Source organism: Fopius arisanus, unplaced genomic scaffold (genome assembly GCF_000806365.1).
Source record: "Fopius arisanus strain USDA-PBARC FA_bdor unplaced genomic scaffold, ASM80636v1 scaffold00006, whole genome shotgun sequence".
Classification (NCBI taxonomy): Eukaryota; Metazoa; Arthropoda; class Insecta; order Hymenoptera; family Braconidae; genus Fopius; species Fopius arisanus.
Window position 1 is genome coordinate 960,175 of NW_011887745.1, and position 15,883 is coordinate 976,057.

General features: G+C 36.3%; 4 protein-coding genes across 6 annotated transcripts; 3 read left to right on the forward strand and 1 right to left on the reverse strand.

Moving 5' to 3' along the window:
* Positions 1 to 282: 282 nt before the first annotated feature.
* On the reverse strand, positions 283 to 4,904 carry LOC105273671 (fibroblast growth factor receptor substrate 2). Of its 2 annotated transcripts, none has more exons than XM_011316245.1 (3): positions 4,359 to 4,904; positions 3,782 to 4,095; positions 283 to 3,648 (listed from the first exon to the last, which is right to left on the reverse strand). In XM_011316245.1, the coding sequence occupies exons 2-3, from the start codon at positions 4,088 to 4,090 to the stop codon at positions 2,422 to 2,424; spliced, it is 1,536 nt and encodes a 511-aa protein (XP_011314547.1). In that variant the 5' UTR covers positions 4,091 to 4,095; positions 4,359 to 4,904; the 3' UTR covers positions 283 to 2,421. The 2 variants fall into 2 exon arrangements, with proteins under 2 accessions (XP_011314547.1, XP_011314546.1); XM_011316244.1 differs by having other exon boundaries at positions 3,782 to 4,101.
* A 4,290-nt stretch (positions 4,905 to 9,194) lies between these two features.
* LOC105273672 (glutathione S-transferase 1) lies at positions 9,195 to 11,649 on the forward strand. Of its 2 annotated transcripts, none has more exons than XM_011316247.1 (6): positions 9,195 to 9,302; positions 10,088 to 10,308; positions 10,376 to 10,434; positions 10,745 to 10,886; positions 10,977 to 11,144; positions 11,385 to 11,649. In XM_011316247.1, the coding sequence occupies exons 2-6, from the start codon at positions 10,165 to 10,167 to the stop codon at positions 11,523 to 11,525; spliced, it is 654 nt and encodes a 217-aa protein (XP_011314549.1). In that variant the 5' UTR covers positions 9,195 to 9,302; positions 10,088 to 10,164; the 3' UTR covers positions 11,526 to 11,649. The 2 variants fall into 2 exon arrangements, with proteins under 2 accessions (XP_011314549.1, XP_011314548.1); XM_011316246.1 differs by having other exon boundaries at positions 9,202 to 9,338.
* Positions 11,650 to 12,377: 728 nt separating this feature from the next.
* LOC105273673 (uncharacterized) lies at positions 12,378 to 13,477 on the forward strand. The gene is made up of 5 exons (XM_011316248.1): positions 12,378 to 12,542; positions 12,606 to 12,690; positions 12,947 to 13,032; positions 13,102 to 13,216; positions 13,276 to 13,477. Exons 1-5 carry the CDS (start codon positions 12,393 to 12,395, stop codon positions 13,377 to 13,379), a joined length of 540 nt encoding a protein of 179 aa, XP_011314550.1. The 5' UTR covers positions 12,378 to 12,392; the 3' UTR covers positions 13,380 to 13,477.
* Positions 13,478 to 13,576: 99 nt separating this feature from the next.
* Positions 13,577 to 15,271, forward strand: LOC105273675 (uncharacterized). Its single transcript, XM_011316249.1, has 6 exons — positions 13,577 to 13,977; positions 14,073 to 14,236; positions 14,299 to 14,371; positions 14,716 to 14,801; positions 14,893 to 15,007; positions 15,074 to 15,271. The coding sequence occupies exons 2-6, from the start codon at positions 14,189 to 14,191 to the stop codon at positions 15,172 to 15,174; spliced, it is 423 nt and encodes a 140-aa protein (XP_011314551.1). The 5' UTR covers positions 13,577 to 13,977; positions 14,073 to 14,188; the 3' UTR covers positions 15,175 to 15,271.
* Positions 15,272 to 15,883: the final 612 nt, after the last annotated feature.

Here is a 15,883-nt window from a genome sequence, read left to right on the forward strand (position 1 = left end):
GAAGCTTCATTCCTCATAGAAAAATAAAATTCTTTCCGCATTTCTCTCCTACATTGTGTCCTAATAATCATTCAACAATCATTTAATAATTATTTAATAATCATTTAATAATCATTTAATAATCATTCAATAATCATTTAATGACCATTTAATGATCATTTAATAATCATTTCTATGTTAACTGATTTTATTTCACGTGCACGTAATTTTATTACAATTTCTCGTTACTCCTAAATTCCGCGATGCAATATTTTAGGTCACTTTAAATTAATTACATCTTTGCACTCCTTCTCTCTCATTATTCTCATAAATATTTCGTTCTCACCGGAGCTCAACATTCGTGGCAAATGACGTTTCACAGCCATTGGATACAGTAACTGCATTATTGCGCAGATTATTATATATTTTTTTTTTGCCCAATACAAAATACACTGTTGCATAACACAAATATTTACAAATTTTTTAAATTCTCTCCTCACTGCGACGTCGTGACATTTCGCCAATTGCTTTCATATCCATCGTCTCTAATGTTTTACTTTTTTCTGTCTAGCGAAGAATTTATCGACTGCTCCTGTACAATATTTATCTATCCAAATATTCTTAACATCTAGTAATGAAAAATAAATGATAGTGATTTCTTTCTTCCAAATTATTGAGCCATCGTACTCTCTTCGACTCCACTATTTATAAGGCAGATAGACTAGTATTTATGAATTTTCTGTGACATTAATACTGTCATGGTTGTGACGCTCGAGAGTCCATGGGATCTATTCAAAGAAATTGATGGGATTAAATGAATTCATTCAGAATTTTTTCCAAGTGTTGAAACCTCATCTGATTGTTACTATATCGACATTTTAAAAAAATATTTGTATTAAAAAAAACATCGAATATTTTTAATATCTTCATCCATTTTTCCACGCGAAATTTTCCCCGAAAAAATATAAAAGTCAATTTATTTTTTAGTTATTCTTCCGATGGAAATTCTTATCTTTTCATTTATAATCCAAAAAAAATCAAAGTTTGAATTATTTTTCTTTATTTAAACAATCTTCTGTTTAATAAAGATGAAAAAACTATTTTGTTCACTTAGAATAGGTCCCCTGTCCTTCCAAATTCGCACTATTCTTCATCTTAATGATTAATGAGTATTTTTATTCTTGTGCTTCTAGCTGCATAATGGCTTCTCAAAATATTTTCCAAAAAACGTACATTTTGTGAATATTGGTGAGGGTATTTTTCATCGATGCATCGTTACAATTTACTTTACGAATTCGTTAACTTCGTTCTCCAGGCATGACAGCCCAGTTACTGAGCAATCATCTGCGTAATTCAAGATAATCTCCCCCTCAACGTAAAAAATTGATGGACCTTCAGATTTGTAAGAATTGATTTCTATGTTTCAGTTTTCACGAGAGATCTATCAACTGATCGAAATAAAACAACAAAAACGATAAAGTGACAAGACAATTTTCACCATATACTTTCCATTGACGATATAATACTACATGATATTTTATATCGCTGCAAAATTTATTAATTCCAGTACGAAATATTTCACGTCTCGATCGTTCTTTGGCATTTGTCGATCAAGTATCAGTTTCAAACTTCTCCGAAAGTTTGGCAAGTTCTCTTAATTAGGTACGTGATATCAGTTGTACATTAAAGCTCATACGCAGTTACCTATGATCTACATTTAGCTTTGTCGTTAATAATTTTCATCAATAGTCATTGCAACATGTATACACAATTTTAATCCTTTAGATGCGTGATGCCAGAGGTATTGGGAGTACCTCAAGAGCTTCGCCACTCATCACAAAATACCCAATACAATCAACACTAAAAGCTACTAATGATGCCAAGCCAGCTCTCCTGGCTCACAATAAATTCTACACAGATAGGCCTCGTAGTATAAAATCTCATCCAAAATGTACTTTACATTAATCTCCCTCAAAATTGTCCCAGACAATACGAGAGAACATTGAATTGTACCGCAGTACTACAGGCACATGCATCATCCCATCACCCTAAATGCAGGATCCATCAATAAATCCACCATTAAATTCCCCTCAACACGATCCAACAATTACCATTAATTTTACCCCTCGAGAAACAAATAAATTCAGTAGTAATCAGGTAAAGGATAACAAGTCGACTTGTTCCTTAGTAATTATCGAGAAATATCTCTGGATCTAAAAGACATACCAAAATTATTCTTAAGATTTCTTCTGCAGAGTAAAACGAGAGCAATAAAAAGATCCGTAACAAAAATTAGTAATCTTCCTTAGACTCAGAAATATTTAGAGATGATCTAGAAATAATAGTGTGTTATCTGAATTAACTGTGACTCTTGACCATTTGACTCTTTGACAACTAACTTGAGATCCACTCACCTCCAAACTCCAGGAAAGCAAAAAAATCTCACTCACTGATGGATGAACTCTGTCTCGGTGCAGCAAGATCATTGATCGTCGAATTATGCCTCGTCTTTCTCGATCCCTCATTATCATTAACCCCATTAGGATTAACAGAATGGGACAGAGCAGCTGTCTTATTAAAATCAATAGTGGCATACCCCTTACCCATTTTACTCGGGGACTCCGGTGGTGAAGGGAGAATGATCGAGCCAGCGTTCTCCCCAGTCACCATGACAGAGACATTATTCTTATCGAGATCCAGGACGGCATAATTAACTTCCTTGATGATCTCCCCAGGAGGAGTTGTCGGTGGTAACGACGACTTATCAGAATTAACCGATACCTTCATTCGCAGTCCATCGATCTCCCCAGGCTCGAGATTTTCGTAGCAGTGACGAGAGTTATCACGATCATCCCAGGGATAATTATCAGATTGTTGAGGTGGTAAATGAGTGGGTGTTGACAATGCTGTGAGAGTGGGTCTAGATCTGTTGATGTGAAGAGTGTCACTGACATTATCGATACCTGGACTGATGTTCATGTAGGCATGACCGACATTACCAGTCTCTGTCTCAGAAGTGTCCTCTTTCAATGGTGTTGATATAGAAATACTGTGGGACGGTGACAGTGGACTTGCATCGCTGCTTATATCGATATTCATGTAGGATGATACGTTGGGAAGTGGTGGAGGTCGATTGTGATACTCCTGGGTGGATTGACTTGTTATGCCAATTGATTCTGATATCAATCCACTGCTGGAGGTGGTACTGCTCATTGTATAAGATCTTTGCATTGTTCTTCTTAGGCTCTTGTTGTTATTGTGCTCGAGTTCCATGGTGATTGCTGATAACATCTCTTCGTTAACGTACAGGGCTGATTGGCTTGGGGGATGGGATAATGAGGGCTTCAGGGACTGGGTGGTGGTTGTTGTTGGGGGTGGAGGAGGTGGTGGCAGTGTCATTGGTGACAATGGGGGTGGGGAGGGGGAGCCCATTGTACCCTGTGGGGATATTGGACCACTGCTGCTGCCAACACTTCCAAGCCGACCGAAACCATTTTGCTGGCTATGGGGAAAACGGGTTGCCATGCTTATTCGTGAGCTTGGACGAATTGGCGTTGGGTCGAGGTAATTTCCCTCGCTTGGTATTGTCATTCGGGTTATCGTTGGACCGGTATGCAAGGGCATCGATAAGTCACGGGATATTGCGTCCTCTCCGCTGTTGTTGCAATCCTGAAAATTTTCAAATGATTATTTATCGGTTTCAATTAATTTTTATTCTAGTTTTTTCATTTGGGAGTATTTAAAGGGAAAAATTGAGTAATTTTGCAATTGATTTGTAATATTGATCTTATGAGAATTTTACCTGAATATTGGTTTGCACGAGATTAAACAGTTGATCAGCCCTTCGACATTTAAATGCATATATACCAGGCCCAGTGGAGCACCTCCTGCCAGATTCAAAAGTAAATATCTCGGAATCATATCCATATCGTCTGAGGCATCTCAAGGGCCACTTGACAGCCTGTCTGCCTCGTTGATAAAGTACAATATCAGATTCCGTAACTTCTAATCTACCGGGAGTTATTAAATTCCCTAAGTCATCGACATTCATCACTTGAAATATATTTGGATGGAGATCATTGATGTCAGCCCGACTGTTGACGCAACCCATCCTTTCTGCATCTTGAAACATCAATTCAGTAAAACAATTAGTTAAATTAAAAATAAATAATTAACGCAAGATACTCCCGCTTTAATAACTAAAAAACTTTCTCCCCAATGTGTCACAATGAAAACAAAACCAGAACTGCTGGACACGACGGAGTTTATAAGACTAAAAGAAGAAAGAATAACTCAGGGCAAATAAATTGACTCAATTTAAAGTAACAATTGGCACATTGTCACTTGTTGAGGGCTAACATTATGAAAGACACACTCACCAAATGCGACATATCCAGTGCATCACAACCAATTGACAATCAAGACTGTTTTTTTCGCAATGATCGTATCATTTCATCTGTTGTTATCTCCATGAAGTAAGATGGAGTCAATAAAGGTCACTCATTAAACCGATACCATCAGAAAAAATTCGTTGAATCACCACCAATCAATCATAATGTTTCAAAATTCGTCGATATTATTAGGGCAACATTGAAGACTCCAATTATCCACGACACAATGATCAACAGAAACAATGTCTCTCATGTTTATCCTCAGTCATCTTGACATTGCTCAATTGTTTATTGGGCTTTTGTCACTCCATTGTTTGCACATGTGAATTTGTGTGGATTTGTCATCGAGAGGTCTGGGAATTCATTCTAGCGTTTATCTTCTCTATATACTATTGTCCCTTTTATTCACTTTTTATTTATTATCTAACTACACTCACTACCCCAAATCAACTATTAAAAATTAATTTATATCAATCACGAATTATAGAAGTGTTACCGAGAAGAATCGGAGGAAGAATTGTCCATTTTTTTTTTGTTTTTTTTGTCTCTTACTCTTTTATTGAGGGAAAGGGCGACGTGTGACATCTCGTGAAGCTTTTTTGTTACTCAATCGGTAATCCAGATTTATGTGTCATGGCGTCGGGTTGTTATTGTTTACATTTTCGTAAAAGACACCTGTTCGTTGTTTAATTGATTCGGATAATCACGAGCGATTCGAAGGGACACCTCTTTAGTGGTTAATATGTAAGAGTAATTCGAGACTAACGAGACTCGATAAATTATGACTGAAAGTCTTTAACAGAAATTGTCCTGAATTGATGGATTTAGAAAGGACAATTTTAAGGACTTGGGAGATAATTTGTGTCTTTGAAAACAAAACAACAAACAATGGACATCGACGGGGACATTTGTGCAATTGTGTTTACTGCGAGGTTTTATCGAAATTGAGACGAAGTTTGAGAGATTGAAACAGTCTGAATTGTGCTTTGGAATTTAATTGGGTGATGATTCAATTGTTATGGATTGTTTGATGTCTGACAATATGAAATGGATTGCAATATTTATTTAACTATTTGGATCTCACAACAGGAAGGATTTTCCTGAACTACGGAGAATTAATGTACAGTTGGCTACAATTCAAAATTTTAATGATCAGAAATCGATGGCAACTGAATAATTGCCAGAACGAATTTTTTAATCCTCATAATGCACGGTAATTAAACAAAAGATTGTTTTGATTAATTCAGTGTTTATTATAATTGTTCAGCTCTCATGAAAATGGCGAAGTCATCCACACAAAGAGCTAGAGAGTATCGAGCCAGGGTAAGAGCTAGAAAGCCTGCGAATGCAAAGAAAAAGCCACTGACTTCAACAGAGCGATCACGGAGTCACAGGGCCAGACGGGAGATGAAAAAAGCGATCGAAATGAACTGTATTTTCATACCTGAAAATCGAGAAATGAAGCAGGAACCGATGGACGAGGAGTCACCAGGACCATCAACGAGAAATTCAACGAAATTATCGCGTAGAAATATCAAGACAGCTCTAGTACCTCGAAAGGCTCAGAAAAACGCCTGAAAAAAAATGCAAAATGCAAAATCTCCAGTCCCAAGTGCTTCTACTGCGGAAGATTGTGGTTTCACAATGATGAGGATAATGGAGATACCCAGGGACGACTCCTTCGTTCTCTTTTGCAAAGGCAGAAACGTAAGGACAACATCGTGTGCTCGACCTGCAGACAATCATCGAGTCGAAGAGTTAATTCAGTCACTGTGATTCCATCAGAGTTAATTTCTCCCGAAGACCCAGGGATAGACGATCAATTGAATGTGCATTCAGATCCATTCACATCTGTTCCTAGTGAAATGTCTTTTGAAGATAGTAAAGATCATATTCAAAAGTTCGAGGAGATTAGTGATGAAGCCTCGTGGGAATTATATTCGCCTGAAATATCCTCTGAGGACAACAAAGAAGAAGTTCAAAAGCTCATCGCTGAACAATCCTTGGTAAATCCACTGTTCATCGAAGATAACAAGGACGGGGTGAGGAAATTGATAGCCACAGGATTTCCATCTGATGATCTCCAAGTATCATCGCACAACACCCAAGACATCGATACTGACGACCAATTAATGCCCTCCGACAACCTCAACTGCAGGAATTTCATCCTCCAGAAGCCCGAAGAAATATCAAACGAAATAGCAAATGGAATCCTTCATACGGTTGTAGCAATGGAGTATAGTGATAATGAATTATCAATTCCCAGTGAATCATCATTAAATCGACGAATGAATTCTATTTCTCCTGATTCCCCTGAGATGGATTATCACAAAGAAGAGTTTCCAGATTCATTCCCATGTATTTCTTCCGAAATAACGTTCGAGGACAACAAAGACGAGCTACGAAGATTGATAGCAGAGCAATCTTTGCCAACTCCATTGTTCTCCGAAGATAATAATAACGGCATGAAAACTTCCTCGGAAAATCCCCTGAAACGACTGACCATCGACAAATCTCACACCATCATCGAGACACCCGAGACCCTCTGTCAAAATTTGCAGTTTCACGAGCTCATGGAATTGGCCAACGACTACCAGAAAATTCTGCTGATGCAAGTGGTGTGCAGCCTGATGTCAGGTAATCGCACGCCCTTCGAGATATTCTTCACGTGCTCAGTGAAGTCAGGAAGAACTTTCGTTCTGCGTCTTCTCATAGAGATCTACAATCGTTATAAAAATGCCTCAGGGCACTGCAACGTCTACTCAACCTGTGTGTCAACAGGAAAGCCCACAGCTACGATCAATGACACAAAGGCTGTTCACCTGGCCCTGAAGATATCCCTCCCTACGATCCTATCATTGTCAGACCAAGTAGCACAGCAATATCGCACACTTTTCCAATTTGTTCAAGTTATCGTTATCGACGAAGTGAGCATCGTCTGCCTGGAACTCCTTGCGCAGATCGAGGCGAGGATGAAGGAAGCTACTGGGAACTTCGAGAAGGCTTTTGGAGGAATGGATGTTGTCCTGGTTGGTGATTTGTGGCAGTTACCAACGGGATCCACTGACCAGGACAAACGAAAACCTGGAAGTAGCCTCTACAGTGGACTGAGGTTTTACGAGCTGCACAAGGTTTTCCAAAAAGCTAACAGCATCTTCTTCTCAGCAGTAATGAAAGTCGACTGTGGTGCAGGTTTAAATCAGATTGAATTAGATTTTCTTGAGTCTAGAGTCTTCACACGAGAAGAAGCTGAACGTTTCAGCCCTCTCGCATTCAGACTCTTCCCTGAAGACGACTACTTCGTCGTCTATCAATACAACGATATGCACTCACGACACATTCTGTATTCGATGTTGTCTCGTGCTGTGGGTATTAACAGAGTTTATGTTATCGCGACTGACGAGGTGAATCCATTTCGCTATGAAATTGGCAATTCTGTCAGCTCTCGCAGCTTTCGAGGGATTTCTCTGGATCGTGCTGTAATGATGCATCAACCCCTTCTGGAGTTCCTGTGGAAGTGGAGATTAAAAGTCGACTGTAGGAGCTTGAAGCAAAGAAATTGTTTAGGTGTGAATGGAATTGTGCAACGCACAGCAATTTTCCTTTTGGGGGAAAAGACGTTGAATGATAAAGAAATGAAAGAGAAACTCGATATTCCGAATTTCGATTGCGTCGTGAGGTTTAAGGATCCTTTGGAGGGAGACCCTAGGGCATTTGTCTCGCAGAGGGTGGATGGAGTCTCTGTTGTCACTGGATATATGGACATCTCTTTACTTCGTGTGAGAGCTTTGAGTGTTAATTCCTCCGAGGTTGGCGAGATCTGCATAACTGAATGTATCCTGGATAACGGTCAGACCATTCTTAATGCTCTGGTGTATATCACCCCGGGTCAGACGGCTGATGGGGTCAGCAGATTTCTCCATCGGACTCTGGGTTCTTTGGAAGGGGGTGACGATGGAGGTGGAGATGTGTCGACGCTTCCAATGATTTTGAGTGGAAAGTTTAATCTTGATTTTTCACGTAATGACACTCGATCAATCATCGATTTTTTAGAGTGTGAGTTTAGTCTAGCTTGGAGTGGTGATATGGTGTCGTCTGCGAGAGCCCCTGATGCCGTTTTCTCTAGAAATCTCAATGAACTGCAGTCGAGATTATTTGTATCGTATTATAGCTGTGAACAGTCTTATGATACTTATGTAAATTATGTACCGATGGAAATTTCTGAATAAATGAAAATACTTTTTTTTTATTCTTTATGAGGAAAGATCATTCGTTTTAATTCTTTTTTTGCATGACCCAATGATTTCGAATTTTTTTCTAACATTTTCATTTGGATTTTCAACTATTTTTGCTTTTTCCTGGTACTGGTTACGTCATTTTTATTGCTTCTACGTGAAAAAATAATAAAGTTTTTAATGATTTTTTGCAGACAATAGAAACAGAAACTACAGCATTTTTAGAGAATAGTAAATCGCTGATGGAATTCGTCCGAAAAAGGAAATTTGATTATTATTTGAAAATAAATGATGTGGATGATGATGTATGAATCTGGTGAATTGCCAAAATTGAAAAAAAATAAAAAATCCTCATTTTCCTCAATCTCAAGTTAAAATTCTAGAGGCGTAATTAATTAATTGAGAAAATGAAGCGAATGAAAATATTTTAATCTTATCGGTAGCCAGTCAGGGTTGAGACTTTATGTATTTATCAGCGAATCGAATTGTATGCACTATAAGCAAAGCGCAAGAATGTGTTAAATGATAACAACTCTCTCTTCTACTTGGCACGTTACTATTTATAGGTTCTTCTCAGAAAATTCACTGCGCCGGCGTATCATAAAGATACTGACTATATTTTCGTAAAACTGATCACCTCCGGTGAAAGTTTACGCCAGTCTCAACAGTTGGTTTTATACATCAGAGAGATTCAAACGTGAGACGGAAAATATTCATTTTTTAACTATTAAAGGGATAGTTTTACACTTTTATGTCATAGCGGCCGGTAAAACGCGTGTCTAGCCTCGCTCCGCTCAGATAAAAACGCGTTTTCGGCCACAATGACATAAAATAGCATCATAGCCACGGCGAAAAAAGTGATTCTGACTCATGCGCGTTATAATCCTTCTCTCCGGCTCGGACTATAAAGTCGCATTCGTCAGATTCCCTTTCTCCGTCCTAGGCGTGAAAAATACTATTTACAGTTTTTAACGATTGAAACAAGCGGGGAAATATTCAAGAATTCTCAAACAAAGTAATCGAATCGAAAAGAATTTTTTTAATGGATTATTTTCGACGAAGACGAAACCTCTGAAGAATTATTCGCCATCTTGTTTAAATCGACCTCTTCCCGAATGGCGGTGTCTCCACCTCGCATCTTTGAATGATTATTAAAATGATTTATCCTCTTCAGATCAGCCTGATGATGGCTCATTCTGATCTTATAAAATGAACGAAGATTTTAAACCGTTTAACATACATATCTATTATTTTATCTTTAGCTGAGAATTCATGAAGTAAATTTTCCTCCGCATGTCGGCCATTTTCGTGTTCTTCTTTTCGAGAATCAGATATCATCAGAAATTTGGTCGACTATTTATTGATCAATTTAACTAATAAACGGTTTTCAAAATTATGTTCTTGATCTTTTCGGTTTTTTTTACTGGACACGTATATAAGAGAAAATTTGAAAATTCGTCATAATAACTTGGATTTTTTTAGATAAACAATCTTCGTGACAAAATTCATCCAGCTAGATTTCGATTTCACATTCTGCACATCATCATCACTTGATAACGATGTCACGTCCAATTTTGTATTCAACTCATATCAGCCCACCTTGTCGCGCTGTCCTTCTCACAGCTGAAGCTATTGGTTTGAAGTTAGAGATAAGAGAGATCAATTTGGACGCGAGAGAGCAATTCAATGAACCCTTCAAGAAAGTAAAACAATTATTACTATGTAAGCATGCAAATGAAAATTGTAATCTAATTTTTCCTTTTCATCCAGATCAACCCACAACATACTGTACCAACATTGGATGACAACGGGGATATTATTTGGGACAGGTATAATTTCACAATAATTCAGCAATAATAAATTAAATAACAACTGAAATCCGAAGAAAAATTTCTACAAGAGGATGGAAAAACTGCATAATCATTATTTTATAATTTGAGAGATGATGGGCATTGATTCTATAATTTTTTAGAACTGATTGATGCTCTTCTTTCATCTCTCTACTCCTTTTTTTATCCTATCTTTTTTCTACTCCGAATTTTTGAGTCGGAGTTGACACTCTGAATTTTACGGGGCAACAAGTAATTTTTCAAAATTATCCTACGGTTTATTGTTGCTGTACTTTGTTTATTATTACAGCCATGCAATTATCTGCTACTTGACGGGAAAATATGGAAAAAATGATGCCCTTTACCCCAAGGACCTGAAGAAGAGAGCAATCGTTGATCAACGCCTGCACTTCGACAGTGGAATACTATTCGCACTTTTGAGAGGAATAGCTGTGAGTTATTGCCTGAGAGAGAGCTCATTAAAAATCCTAGTGCTAAGTATCAGAATTGTGGGACTGATAATTTTTTTAATTTTATTATAGAAACCAATACTGCGAGATGGTGTAACTTCAGTTCCTGAGGAAAAAAGAAAACTTGTGCTAGAGGCTTATGAATTCATGAATAAATTTCTGAATAAAAAAAAATGGCTAGCCGGCGAGTCCTTCACACTTGCGGATATCAGTTGTGTTTCTACGTTGAGCAGTTTAGATGTAAGTAGTTTAATTTTCGTAAATGATTAATCATTAAAAATTATTAAAAATAATACTAGTAGTCCAGGCTTATTCTATAAACGAGAATGTCTGACTTGTGATGTGATTTTCGGGTTTTTTAAAAGGAAAATAGAGTCCATCTGATATTTTTTAGACATATGCATTTTTATTCATGTTTTAAACTTCACAAAATCATAAAGCACTTTAATTATGGCGTATTATTATCGACGAATGTTTCAGGCTCTTGTCCCGATCTCTTCATATCCAGATGTCGTACGCTGGTTGAAGACTTGTGAAAATGAAATCCCAGGATACGAAACAAAAAATTCACCTGGGAATAAATTGTTCACGGAAATTCTGAAATCAAGTCTGAAGGAATAATAATTCAATTACTCGACTCCTCTACATGGAATAATTAAAATCCAAATCACATCTATTATTATATTATATATATTTTAGAAATTGTTGTTGCCTGTGCATCACAATAAAATATTTCTTTCTGTTAGGTGTTTCGACGTCATTATCTCAAATTTTAAATGACTCATAATTTTTTTGCATGTAAAAATCATAAAATCGTAGGGAAAAATTCCAGAGCATGTGAGGAAGTGCAGTTTCTTATCCGTTATTATTCGCGGAGGGAAATAATGTACGAAAGTTATTGCGACTTGAATTTTTCAGTGCCAAGTTCATTTATTTCAGACATGAAAATTATGTGGAAATTTAATGGAAATTCTGCAAAGATTTTACGCAATTACTTCTCGCAAATTTATTTGAACACTTAATTCTTCTTTCACCATTCATTATATTTATTCATAAAAAAGATGAAGAAAAATTGTCCAACTCACTCTTTTTTACTTGACGATTTGACGATTTGAATATTCTTGTATTGAATTCATAATCCAATGAAATTTGTATGAAAAATCCTCAACAGCCGAATTTTTACATAAAAACAATTAATGATTATCTCGCAGTTGTTCCACTGTTCGCTAAAATATAATTATAATTATAAATTGAAATCATGATCAATTGTTCACTCGAATAGTTTATATAGTGAATTTATAAAGGCATATATCCAATTGTTTTCCATTGGTAATTCGTTCTTGAAAAAATCGAGTTGTTCTTTACTGTTTCGCTGCTAAAATCCTATTTTCGTTGAAAAATAATGCGGAAGTGAACATGCGGCTCTTTTTCATTGGTTAAAAAGTTGTAAAAGCATCGAAGTTACGAGGATAGAAGTCAGTATAAAATATGGATTACCTGGGGATTGTCTCCAGAGTGACTAGACCCTTGGAATTGAAAATAAAAAAAATTCTGACCAACATGAAATCCGGACGGTTTTTCCTCCCAGTTCCTGAGAGATCTCTTCTCGTCGGTGTCTTCGGGTTCCTTCTGCTCCTGGTAAGCTCCACTATTAATTCCCCCATTCAGAATTATCTCATCTTTCTCACAATCTCTCTTCAGACCCCTAGCTCTGCTGAAGATTGCGCTATATTCCCTCAGAAGTTCGTGGATGTTGCCAACGAGTGTGCATCGTCTCTCACCGAAGGTAATAAAATTCATCTTAAGACTCCACAATTTTTATTTATTATTCAATTATTATTAAAAAAACGCTTGGGATTCCTCGGAGGATATTTTAAGTTTTACAATTAAAACCCAATCGATGAACAATTTTATGGGATTTAATGTGGGCTTCATAGAAGCGATTGCCAATGACACAAATCATGTAGACAATTTTGTTAACTTAACATTAAGAGGATCTTTTATTAAATAATTCAGTGATGAATTTTTGATTAATTCCACAGCGGATATAGCATTGATCGGTGCAGATCAACCAGACGGTGGAAAATTGAAGGAGTTCGCACTGTGTTTTTACAAGGGCATCGGATATGTAAATTCAACAAATTAATTAATCAATACTAACGTTATAATGCATAGTAATAATTAATTTCTAATTCAGTTCCAGGATGGAGCCTTCAACGTAGACTTTGTCGTTAATTTTCTCACACAGAGCAAGGGAAGAACCGACGTAGCAGATCGTGTCATTGCGCGGACCAAGCAGGACATTGTAAAAGGTAATTTTCATTAAATAATTCGCTCATTCAGATTATTAATTTGTTCTTATCTGCAACAGCTAATGAACTTCAAGGGGATGAGGCTGAGAGGGCTTACGCTTTCTATCTCACAAGCTATAGACCAGAAATCAGAGAAGTCGCTAATAAGTTTTGGTGTGACTGAGAAAATTAATACAGAAGTGCAATAATATATCATTTTAAAAATACTGTAAATAAATGTGGAAATACATGAGGTAATAAAGCATTTGAAAATTAAAATTATCATGAGAAAATTGGTTTCGTGAAAATTATTTATAACGAACGTGTCAATTTTTAGGGGTGACACTAAAAAATTTAGAAATTTAAAAAAAGGAAATCAGTCTTGAAGTTTCAGGAAAATTTCAGGCTTTCATCAAATGTTTGAGCTTAGAGTCGTAATTAACGATTAATTACTTTACTCAATTTGGATTTTCATGCAATTGCCTTTGAATGGAGTTTTTATGTACTTACGCAATTGTTTGAGCAGTCGTGTGATTTTCTGATAAATGTTGTAATGAAATAGATCAGGCCGGTTAGATTGGAAAGTTTTCCAGATGATTCTCGATTAACCCTGTGAACTCTCAGCCATTTTGCAACTCTTTAGAACTGATATTTCCGGAGCAACTGAGATCTCAAATTATTACACTCCGATATGATAAATAATCATGGGGGCGGTTCAGCTCAATCCAATTATCTGATTATCGATGGATTTTCACCGTTGAATCAGAAGTGAAAGGGCTTAGGTATGAATTTTTTTCATTATTCATACACACGTGTTTTGCAGTTACATTTGTCATTCCGGCATTCCCGTGGAAATAATAAAAAAATGTGTCTGTAGATAGGAATTGGGTATAAAATACGGGACAGCTCCACATTGTGTACAAACACCGATAAATCGTACAACTGAACAATACTGAACAAAATTTTGTGCCAATACCTTATTAATTTATTAAAATGCGACAGCTATTTATTTTTGCCCTTTGGGGATTAGTTCATCACTTGGTAAGTCATCCCTCCAATTTCAATAAAAAATATCAATATCATTTTTATATCTTTGTTTTTAGGGTGATAGCTGTGTTCCAACTCCTGTCATCCTGAAGGATGTCGTCGATCGATGTGCACGATCTCTCAGTGAAGGTATAAACAATCGCGAATAATAATAATATTAATAATAATATAGATAATAACATAAATAATAAAAATAGTCATAATAATATTTGGAATCATTGGAAATGATAATAGTCTTAATTGAAATTCATTAAAAGCCATTTGGTTAATAATAATCCTATTGTTTAAAATAATTCTCGTATTTGAAATTGAATTTGGAATAAATGGGAATTATTCCTCTGGAGAATCGGAGAAAAAATATATTTCTCACGCCATTCCGGTCGATTTATTTCTTTCGATTTATTTATGAAATTGTTTCATCTAGGTATTGAATTTAATCTTGTTTTTTATTTACATTCAAATGGATTTCATAGAGGATAAGGCATTAATCAGAAGCACAACACCGGATGGTGGGAAATTGAAGGATTTCTCATTATGTTTGTACACTGGTTATGGATACGTAAGTCTGCAGTGATAATTGAAAAATGGAATGCGCATAAATTATTTACTCGGAATATAGACGAATATTCATTTAAAATTTGATGATACAGTACCGAAATGGAAGCTTCGACCTCAGTTTTATAAAAAAATTCGTGGAAGACAGTACAGGGGATAAATCTCTGGCAGAACGTGTCTACGTTGATGCAGAGCCCCATCTCAAAGCAGGTAATCTCATCTAATCAATTTTAATAATCACTGGTTGAATAATTTCTCCATTCGCTTCAATTCCAGCCAATGCCCTTCCAGGAACTGATGGAGATAGAACTCACAGCTTCTGGCTCCGGAATTACGACGAGGAGTCGAGAAAACTGAGGGAAGAGCTCTGGTGTTGACTCCAGAATTTTTCTACTTCAAATATAGAATTTAGATAATGCTACGAGCATTTGGTGTTGCACGCAGTTAATAAAAATTATTTGATTGTTTAGTGAATTTATTGTTGAATTATTTTTAGCGTTCCATCGAATGATCGGAGTCATGTAATGATTTTTGAGTTCTCAGGGACTCCACTCCCACTCCCAAATGAAATAAGCATTATTATAAACAATATAATATATAATAATAATTATTGCAGCAGAACATTTTGACATCATTTAGGAATTATAATTGACAGACAGTTTTTTTTATCAATTTAAACAACCTTCTCAGCAAATATTCTATAAAAAATCTAAAGTACATCATTTTATTTATTTTTGCTGTATTTTTGTAAATAGTTTATTTGTAAATAATATTCCCATATTATCATTTATATACATCATTTATATACAGCGAGTCACATATGCAAGCTGACCTGCAATTATTCAGAAATGCTTAAGGCCCGGATGGACTGTCTGGAAAAGATAATTTACTCCAAAATTGGGACTTCTAATTACTCCGTCAATTAATTGTTTTTTCCGATAACTGTTAGCTAGCGGCCTAGTTGTTGACAACCGCTAGAATGCTAGCTAACAATTATCGGAAAAAACGATTAATTGACGGAGTAATTAGAAGTCCCAATTTTGGAGTAAATTATCTTTTCCAGACAGTCCATCCGGGCCTTAAGGC